The sequence below is a fragment of the Varanus komodoensis genome, unplaced genomic scaffold (genome assembly GCF_004798865.1).
Source record: "Varanus komodoensis strain SLA01 unplaced genomic scaffold, ASM479886v1 scaffold53, whole genome shotgun sequence".
Classification (NCBI taxonomy): Eukaryota; Metazoa; Chordata; class Lepidosauria; order Squamata; family Varanidae; genus Varanus; species Varanus komodoensis.
The window spans coordinates 3603676-3613602 of NW_025336126.1; the positions used below are offsets into that span (position 1 = coordinate 3603676).

A 9927-nucleotide genomic window follows, 5' to 3' on the forward strand; every position below is an offset into this window, starting at 1 on the left:
TAGGATTGCAACCTTAAGATTGGAAATTTACATGGGGCATTAAATATCAGAAGCTTACACATCACTGTCAATGTTAACGAGCTTGAGGCTGGGAGGAAGATTCCTCATGAGAAGCATTTCCTAACCCCTGTTTTGCATTCCAAACATTTCTGTACACTGAGAGTCTACCCAATATACTGCATCACACATCATCTGAGAGTCAGCCCTGCAGCAACTATTTAACATGGCACACTTAGGCTGCATTCTTAAATATGCAACTAGGAACAGCGACAAAAAGTTGCAGTATGGAGCACTTCTGTTCTGTGCTCCACAATTTCTGACACTCGTTTCGGCTCTCTCTTCTGTTTTTCCATTTCCTCTCCTTTCCCCCAAGAGACAGGGAGAATTTCCTACCCATTGAGTACAATCAGTTCTTGTTAGGCTTTATTTAGGGGAACAGGGGAGATTTAATCCCCTGGCACCACCTCTGCAAAAATAGTTTGTAATTCTGAAAACCTCAGTGTGTTCCCAAAGATGCTGGCACTTTTCTCTTGTATGGAACAACTGCCACATATGGCCCAGTACAGAAAAAACTGAGATCATTATTCGCATAAATATGATAGTGGTGGAGATGAGGATGGAAATTAATGGAGTCTATTTTCATTGGCAATCCGATGGAAATTAATGGGTGTTTGGCCCATAGAATTTTATTCCAGCATGCAGCTGCAGGCAATTAAGTTTCATTGGTTTCTCAAACTGAAGACCTGGAAGCCTAATTGATCAGTCTTGGTCAGAAGTGGCTTGACTCCTGTCTTTGGAAGTAGGTCTGAAAAGACAGTGTGATTCAGTGCATTTTCTAGAATCCTGATAATGTATCAATATGTTTTAAATTACATGTCAAAATGCATATTCAGGATCTCTTGACAATCATCTAATCTGCACCAAGGGGTGCTTTCTGCCAAGGTTTCTATGGGGCAGTTGCTCTGTTTTCTTCATGGAATTTTATGGTGAGGGGAATCCAGATGTCACTGAATTTTTAAATATGAGGTTGTTAATCACACTATCTACTTTTTGTTCCGTCTTAGAACTAAGATCCAAACTCCACACAAAGAGCTTTTCTTTTCCTGCTTTTGTGCTACACAACCTCTAGGTGGCCCTGTGTCCTAGCGGAATACAGTATCATAATTACACAAGCAGGATTTTTTCTTCCACTTTCAGAAATAATACTTAATTTTCCCTGCTTCAAACGAATCTGAGAATCAAAACTGGAGGATCATAATGTTATTCAATGAACCCATACACAATTATGAGTCAGAAACCCAGAGTATACAATATATGGCATGCCCTGAGAAGCTCATTGTCATCCACAGGTAATCCTCCTGTGTTTTCTCACCACTTCTTTTGCCTTTTTTTCTTGCAGTGGAAAATCTGTCAAAACTACAATGGAATAACTTGAATCTGTTATTTTATCTCCTGCACTCTGGAATGATTGAGAAGAGATCCTGCCCTTCCTTTTTGTGATAGACTTTCAAGTACTTGTAGAGTGCTATAGATCACCCCTCGGTCTTCCCTTCTTGAGGCCGAACATGTCCCGTTTTCTCTCTCCTCATAGGGCTTTGTTTCTAGACCCAGGATCATCCATGTTGCCCTCCTTTGAACCCTTTCCAACTTGTCTGCATCTTTCTTCAACTGTGGTGCCCAGAAGTGGACACAGCACTCCGGATGAGGCCTAACCTGTGCTGAGTAAAGGGGAACTAGCACTTCATGTGATTTGGAAGTGATACTTCTATTCATGTAGCCTAAAATAGCATTTGCCCTTTTTTGCAGCTACATGGCATTGTTGGCTCTTATTTAGCTTGTGATCTACAATAATACCAAGATCCTTCTCTTTTGCAGTAGCAACACCAATGCCTTGCTTGGCCAGGCAATGTTCGCCCTCATGAAGCATTCTTGCAAAATCATCATCATCCAAGCAACCAGCAGCAGTTAAGCTTGTCCTTCGAAAACTGGCAGGGGGTCCTTCAGGGGACAGCAATTCACTTTCCATCCACTTCTGCTTGTGAACGGCATGCTTCCTGAAAAGCTTTCACAATCAGCGTGCTGCAGGTGGGACTTGTAGTGACCGGGTACAGTATGGCTCACTCCTCTTCATGATGCATCCTTCCATTCAGCCTCCCTCCTAGTTTCCCCTGCTTTCCTCTCCTTTCATGGCCACTGAGTTTATTCAGTTCTCACTGGGCAATTTTGGGGGTTTCCCCTATTAGGGCATCTGCCCCTATTTGCATATCAGGGTTGTTGGTTGGGTGGAAATAGGAATGACAGAGAAGTTGGGGGTGGATGAGCAGAAACAGCCAGTAAGCACATCAAGTAGGGTGTGTGGATGGGAAAAGGAAGCCATTTGGTAGTAATCAACATTCAGAGTAAAAGCAGCACTTGGCTTTCAAGCAGTCACTAAGCCATGAATATGAAAGAGCCCAGCAAACACTGGAATCTGGAGAAGTAGCCCATGAACAGGTGTGAGGAACAATAGCCAAAGCCAGAAAGAAGCCAAAGGAGGAGTCCAGCAGAGAATGTGATAGCCCACTGTTTTGTTTTTTCATCAGTACAAGATAACGTTCATATTTAGATGCCATAAATGTGTTCCGTTGTCATTACTCCATCTAAGGATAAGTGCCTTAAAACAGTCAACATTCAGCATGCTAGCAAATTTGGAAGAGCCAGTGAAGTAAATGGTCCATATTGGACCTGCCAGATTTATTAATCCTATTGCCAATAAGGCTCCGTATGTGTGAGAGGTACTGGACAGGTGGCCAATGGAAAACAGCATCAAGGATGGGCCGATTCCTGTCATGGAGGCCAATAATCTGGTGCTACTGCAGTGAAAATACTTTCAGAAGGACACAGATGGGGAAGGTTTGGAGCATGTGGCTTGTATACTGTGTGTGGCCATCAACAGAGGGTTTCGAAGAGGGAGAGCAGCATGGTTTCTTGGCGACTTCATTTGAGTCCTGCTGTAACGATGGTTTAGAGCAGGGGTCCTCAAACTTTTTTAACAGGGGGCCAGTTGAAAGGTGCCGGCAATGGGCGCAGGCCGCCAAGTTGGTGTGGGCAGGGGGGTGCAGGGTGGGGCGAGACACCTACTTGCTCGCAAGGAGACCCTTTTCTCCGAGTGAGTCCAAAACGACCTCTGCATGAGTAAGCCCCTGCCTAGTCATGTGTGTGCGCGCGCACACGGAGAGTCCAAAACCTCTATGCAGACTGGATAAATGGGCACGGCGGGCCACATCTGGCCCACGGGCCGCAGTTTGAGGACCTACGGTTTAGAGGCTGTACAATACACCTCATGCCAGGACTGGGCCAGGCCTGATGGGCTCATCAGGCAGCAGTTGCACGTTCCAGTGACCACGGTGGAGACTCGGAGCCATCATGGCAATTTCCCACATAACTTGGAGGCCATGACATACAGTCACTCATGGGCATTATGGCTCCCACTGTGGGCTGCCATTTAAATGCCCCACAATGCCCTGCAGCAACAATACATTGCGGAGAGTCTGGAGGAAGTTTAAGTGAGGTAAATGGGTCAGCCCTGCACTCCAGGAGTGCCAGAGAGGTGAGGGGGACACAGGCCAGGCCAGGCCACAGCAGTGGCCCAGCAGCTGCCCAAAGATGTCAGGAGCTAACGCCAACTTAGCCTGGTGCTTCTTGTAGAGAGATAAGCAAAAGGGTGCAGCCATGCCTCAGCTGTGCCATAAAGTGGTATTAATTAAGATTGCAATAACCCTTTGCAGATCAACACTAAAAAAAGCAAGGAGGTGTTGCGAACTGTGAAGACGTGCCAAGATAAAAAGCTATAAACAGGTACAGGTTTCCCCTTGACATTAAAGTCCAGTCATGCCTGACTCTAGGGGGCGGTGCTCATCTCCGTTTCCTAGCCAAGGGAGCCAGCGTTTGTCCGCAGACAGTCTCCGTGGCCATGTGGCCGGCATGACTAAACACCGAAATGCACGGAACACTGTTACCTGCCCAACGAAGTGGTACCTTTTTATCTACTTGTGTTTGCATGCTTTCGAACTGCAAGGTTGGCAAGAGCTGGGACAGAGCAACAGGAACTCATCCCGTTGTGCAGATTCGAATTGGCAACCTTTTGATCAACCAGCCCGGCAGCACAGCAGTTTAAACTACTGCACCACCTTCATCCCCGTAAAAAGCTATATAAAAGATAAATTATTTATACTGTGCCAAGTTCTCACATCCACATCTATAAAAGGATGTTCCGAGAGATGAGTAGAATTTTAAAAAAGACTGTAAGCACAACTCATGGCACAAGAGGAGAAAAAAGGCCTTGTGACAATCTGCCTCTTTAAAAAGAAGGTTACGGAGGGGGAGGGCGTAGGCGTCCTACCTTCTATGTGACCAGGAAACCCACATTCTTTAATTGAATTAAGTGAGAAGGATTTGTGGGAGCTCACTTAATCATCCAACTTCACGTGGGTTTTGAAATGTAAGGGTCATTTTCTGTAGCATCCAGGATGCCTTTTTAGGAAACGAGGTAAGAAGAACTGGGGATTTGGTGATGGATTCTGTGGTTAAACTCCATTTTGTATGTTTCAGAAGTGAAATGACCTGAAATCACAGAATGGCAAAACACAGATCCAAGATAAACTGGGTGACCCTTTCCTTAATATACTAGGTTACTACCTATAGGGAACTTTTTTTTTCTCTTAAACACCAGAAAAACAATCTCAAGTTGGATTTTTGCCTTCCTTTACCCTGAAGTGATACAGGCAAAAATTGTACCATTTTAGGTTGCAATGATGTTTGACTGAGTGAATCATGCCTTCTCTACACATGCAGTGGAAAGCAGATTGAACCATTTAAAAAAAATGTGAGAATGGATTGTACTATGTCAAGCTGCAGGTGAGTTGTCTGTCACAATTTTGAACATTTTTGTGTGGGAAAACTCCAGGCAGGCAGAAAACCAGCACAACAGGGAATGAGATGGGGTAGGAGTTCTCTCCCTGATAAGCAGTTCTGGACTTCCTGAACATTGTTCTTAAAAAGATAAACATCCAGAATTGATCCCCCTCTCCACAGTCTGAAATGGTACAGTCTACTCTAGCACCAAGATTTTTACCGCCTCATTCTTCTGCATGTGCAGAACAAGATGCCCACTGAATGCCAAGGACTGCATTGCACTGTTATCTCTCCATTCCACATAATGCACAACTCAGGGTACAATCCTATGCATGTTTAGGCAAAAACATACTCTAATTCCCAAAATTCCCCAGCTGGAAATGGCAGATCTTTGTTTTCCAATTTAAGCATGCATCAAATCACACCCCAATTATCTCCATGACAAAGGGACCACAAGCTTTTCAAAGAACGGCATGTTCCCAACAGGTGGCCACACACCTTCTTTCACAGTGGACTGTCCTCTATTTGCAGCCATCCTTTATTTGAAAGATTAAGGAGAAAGAACCAAAGAAGGCAGAGCCTCGAAGTTGTTCCTCAACGGTTATTAAATGGCCAGATGCCATTTAGGATGCCAGCTATGCGGAAGACTTTCTACCTGTTTCTTAATGCAAATATAAAACTTCATGTGGCAGGTAAACAGAACCCCAAAACCCAGCCACCCCAATCACCTGGTTATGTTCTTCCCCACTGGGGCTAGACGGAATGTATTTCTATTTAAGCTATAACAACTTCTAAGAAAGCATTCATATGCATAAATTAGTATGTGCACACTTTTATGTAAGCCTGCCAACTGTTGTCTTCTTCTGGATTGAAGTGTACAAAGCAATCCTATCCTGCATTCATCTACCCACTACTGCTGTGAAAACCCCCATGCTGGGAACGGAGATGAGAACTCTTCCATCAAAAGGGTTTTGGGGTTCTGTTTATCTGCCGCATGAAGTTTCATATCTTCTGCATAGCTGGCATCCTCTTCTAGTTTGCCTTCAGTGTTATACCTTTAACTGAAAACTGCAGGGGACTGTACAACACAACACAGGGGAAGTTCTGTACAAAGGCAAGCCATCCATTAGTGCCAAAATCCATCAGTTTTCCTTTGCTCTCACTGCAGGACCTCCTGTAGCCCATTGAAAAAGTCCCTGCCTCTTTTGCTCACTAGGAAAAGGAACTGATTGCCGTGGGATACTGGAATCATGTGGAGAACACAACTCAGATCCAAAATGGGATGGAGAAGATGGAATGGATTCATGAAGGACAGAAGCAGCCATGGCTGTTGTGCAAAGATTACAGAAACGAATGGGAGGCATCACAGTGTCCAGATAGACCTAAACCTCTGACTGGTGGAAGTGAGAGTGAATGACTGAGTGTGGCTTGTCTAATAATTGCCCTTTTGCTTGCATTTAAAGCACCTGTTAAAAAATCATCACTGGAGAAATGAGGCATTGATGCAGCTCTTCTTGGTTATTCAGAAGAGGCTTCGAAGACCCGCCGGGGAAGCTGAACTGGGACAATGTCTTTTAATTGTGGTTCTTCATCTACTCAACAATTTTCTCCAAGGGTGCTCCCAGACAGGGCTTTAATACTGCCGTCACCCTGCCCAGTCACCAAATTGAATGGTGTCCAGGAGTTGCTGTCCTCAAATTGTAATCCTTCTATGTTTTCTCACCACTTCTTTTCCCTTATTGCAGAAATGCATTAAGGTTGCAATCTTCTCAATACTGAGGCTTTGGGGCACCCACTGCTGAGCTGGAGAGGCGGTGCAGGCCATCTCCGCCTTCCCATCCTCCCACTCTGCTTTTCTCTAGATGGGCCGTGCCCCAGTCTAGCTTGAGCATCTTGGAGGAGGAAGTAAGGAGGCTGGGTCAGTTTCAGGATACCATGCAACCTGTCTCTACCTCCTTCTGCCTCCCTCTGAAGTTGCTCTCCTCACTTTGGAGACCAGGTGGCGCAGGCCCTTCCATGACGGCTGTGGGGCCGTGGTAGGTCTCTGATTCCCAGTTCTGAAGCTGAACCGCCATCTCTGACCTTGGAACTGGGAATATGGCCCCTCTGGCAATATCTGGGTACAGCAATATCATTCCCGCTGGGGAAAAGAAGCCAGATACACTGTCGAATGCCTTCTGAGAGGCAGAGCTGGGCACCACCCCTTTGGACTGACCCCAGGTCAGAAGGGCTGACCTTTTCCTTGCTAACCCCAGTTTGTTGATATTCATTATTTCAGACATGTAAATTCTGCTCATCCAAAAGAACATGCCACGTTTCTCTGGCATTTTCCAAATCATGTGTTGGTTAGTCCCACAGGGTACAATTCATAAAATTAGGTAGATGGGCAGTTATTGGCACAGCGGCATCAGTGGCTCCTTTCTAGTATGTTTACTATAGTTTGTGGCCAGATCCCCATTTGATTAAATTGGTAACCAACCCTTTATGGCCTGAGTTAAGAGTGAGTCCTGGATGAAAAAAAAAATCCATCTGTCCATCTGTCCCTTCTTCCTATTATTCTTATAGTTCCCTGACAAGAACCTGGATAGAGTGTTGGACAGGACTGGGGAGGTACAGGTTCAAGTTCCCACTCAGCCATTAAGTTAATCGAGAGACATTGAACCAGGCTCCCCTACCTCACAGGATCGTTGTAACGATAACATGGAGCGGAGGCAGAGCACATGAGCTGCTGCAGGCTCCTTGCAAGAGGAAAAACAGCAAGCGGATATACATGTATTGTTATTGTCTTTATCGTTAACCACATCAGAAAGCAGTGCAGATCATCCAAGGGAAAGCTAGAATTTTCAGAGAAATTCACTGGAAAATACTGGGGCTGAGGAATGTTCATAATGAAACTTTTCCATGCATAGGCCTTGCCCCAAGGATGGGTCAGGATCACATCTCACACTCAGGACCTCACACCTGCTGTCTCTGCAGAAGGCCCTGTTGCAGACCTCTGCATTTCCACTTCAGAGGAGCTTCAGTGGCAGGAGGTGGGAAGCCCTCTGCTCAAGACCCTGGAAAGCCACCAAGAGGGGACCATACTGAATGAGGGGAGCTTGCAAAAGCTGCTTCCCATATTCCCAAGCTCACATTTGTGTTGATATGAAGATGTAAGAGGCTGAGAAAAGAAAGGCTGGTGTGCAAAACAGATGAACAGGATTCCCAGGTAAGGCAGGTGCATAGGCAGGCATTAGACTCAGTGGACCAGCACCCCTTGCAGTTGTCCGCAGTTGCACCACACCTGTTGGTGCAGAGCTATCTTCTCCTCAGCCGGGGGCCCCCAGGTGGGAAGTGCAGTGTAGCACAGACGGAAGTCACCAGGTCGGGTGAGGATCAGGGAGAGGAGAGGGAAGTGATGAACCAGCCAAACTTATGTGTGTCTCCACCCACTCAGCAATGCGTTTTCTGCCTGGCACAACCACATCTCCACATTCATCTGGTTCATGCACCACATTTCTTTGCCCTGGGTGTGCTTTCCAGGCCAGAATGGCCTGTTCCTCTGAAGAAGGCCAGAAAACCAAGTGAATCACCCACAGGCGCGTTGGGAACTTAGAGGATGCTGGGCGAGATCAGACAGGACAAGGGCTCCAGGGCTCCGACACAGAGAATGGCCACAGACACCACCTGTTTCCTTGAGGCTGCACCTGGACCCCCCAGCCAGAGCCTCTTGGCGCAAGGGACGCAACCCGAACCCCGCCGTTCTTGCTCCCTCCGTCTGCCTCCTATTCCACATCGGCCTCTTCTTTTGCTCCATCTGCCTGCGTTTTCACTTGCATCCACCTCTTCCCCTCGCTTTCAGGCTGCTCCTCCATCTTTCCCAATCCACTCGCTCAGGTTGGTCTCCATTCACACGTCCTACCTCTGCTTGATTCACCTGCCAGTGCCCTTCAGCCCACCCCACCCTCTGCCCCATCTCCCCACCTCTTCTTCTCTTCCTGTCTTGTACCACTTTCACTCCTGCTGCTTCTCCCCTCCCCTCCCCCTCCCCCCCTCTCTCCCCGATTTAGGCTTAACGTTATCCACTGTTTCCCTCCCTCCCTTCCTCCCCTTCACACCCTGTCCATCTCTCCATCCAAGGTTTTTCTTCTTTTGCTCTTCGGACTGCCACTTGCTCTCTCGAGCCTGATTTTCTCGTCCTCCCATCCCTCAAATCCTCTGACGCCCCCCCCCCCCCGCTGCCTGCCTTTAATCTTTCCATCTTCAATCATTCCTCCCATCCAAATCCCATCACTATCCCTACAGCCCCTATCCATACACTCTCCGTTTCTCTCTCCCGCTCGCCTCTCCCGCTCCCTCCGTCTCCCTTCCTCATCTATCCGCTGCCACCCCGCCGTGCATCTTCTTCCTCCTCTCACTGACTTTCCCTTTCCCATCGCGCTGCCCGATTTCTTCGCCTCCCGCGACCCACACTCCCCACCCCACCCCACCCCACCCCACCCAATCCTTGTCCACCTTCGCATGGGACTCACCTGCTGGTAATCCCAGTCATCTGGAGCAATTTCGCTCGCCACGGCCTCAAACTGGAAGTTGATGTGCGGTGCCTGGTGCAGAAGGAACGTCCACCACGAAGCTCGGTACCCCTGGGGGGACCCCATCACTCCTACGCCGGGCACCCAGGACCCCAGCACCGCTCACCGTGCTGGACGGCGGCCACCCATGCTGGCACGGGGATGGATGTCGCGGAATGGTTTGGAGAACGGCAGTGCAGAACATCAGGGCTTATCCGCGCGGGATATGGGGCGGGGGGGGGGGGGTGTTGGGGGGAAAAGGGGGGGGGGGGACGGGTTGTGGGCAGGAGAGGAGAAAGGGACAGCGCCACCTGGCGAGCGCCCATCGCACCGCCGCTTTAAGCGAACCCCCACCCCTGCCTACTCTACTCGGTCGGAGAGACCGATGGTGCCCCCGAGTGGATGCAGTCATCAATGCACTAAGCAGAAGTCCCGCTAATGAGGTTTCGAAGGGCGCCGGCCGGCTTCCCTTAGGATCGCAGCC

At 48.0% G+C, this 9927-nt stretch overlaps 1 protein-coding gene across 1 annotated transcript in view; it reads right to left on the reverse strand.

Annotated features, from left to right (window-relative positions):
* TTYH1 (tweety family member 1) overlaps positions 1-9530 on the reverse strand; it is a 61731-nt gene extending 52201 nt beyond the window's left edge. The window contains exon 1 of the mRNA XM_044448075.1: positions 9405-9530. Coding sequence (XP_044304010.1) covers positions 9405-9530 — 126 coding nt within the window. The remainder of the gene's footprint in view (positions 1-9404) is intronic.
* Positions 9531-9927: the final 397 nt, after the last annotated feature.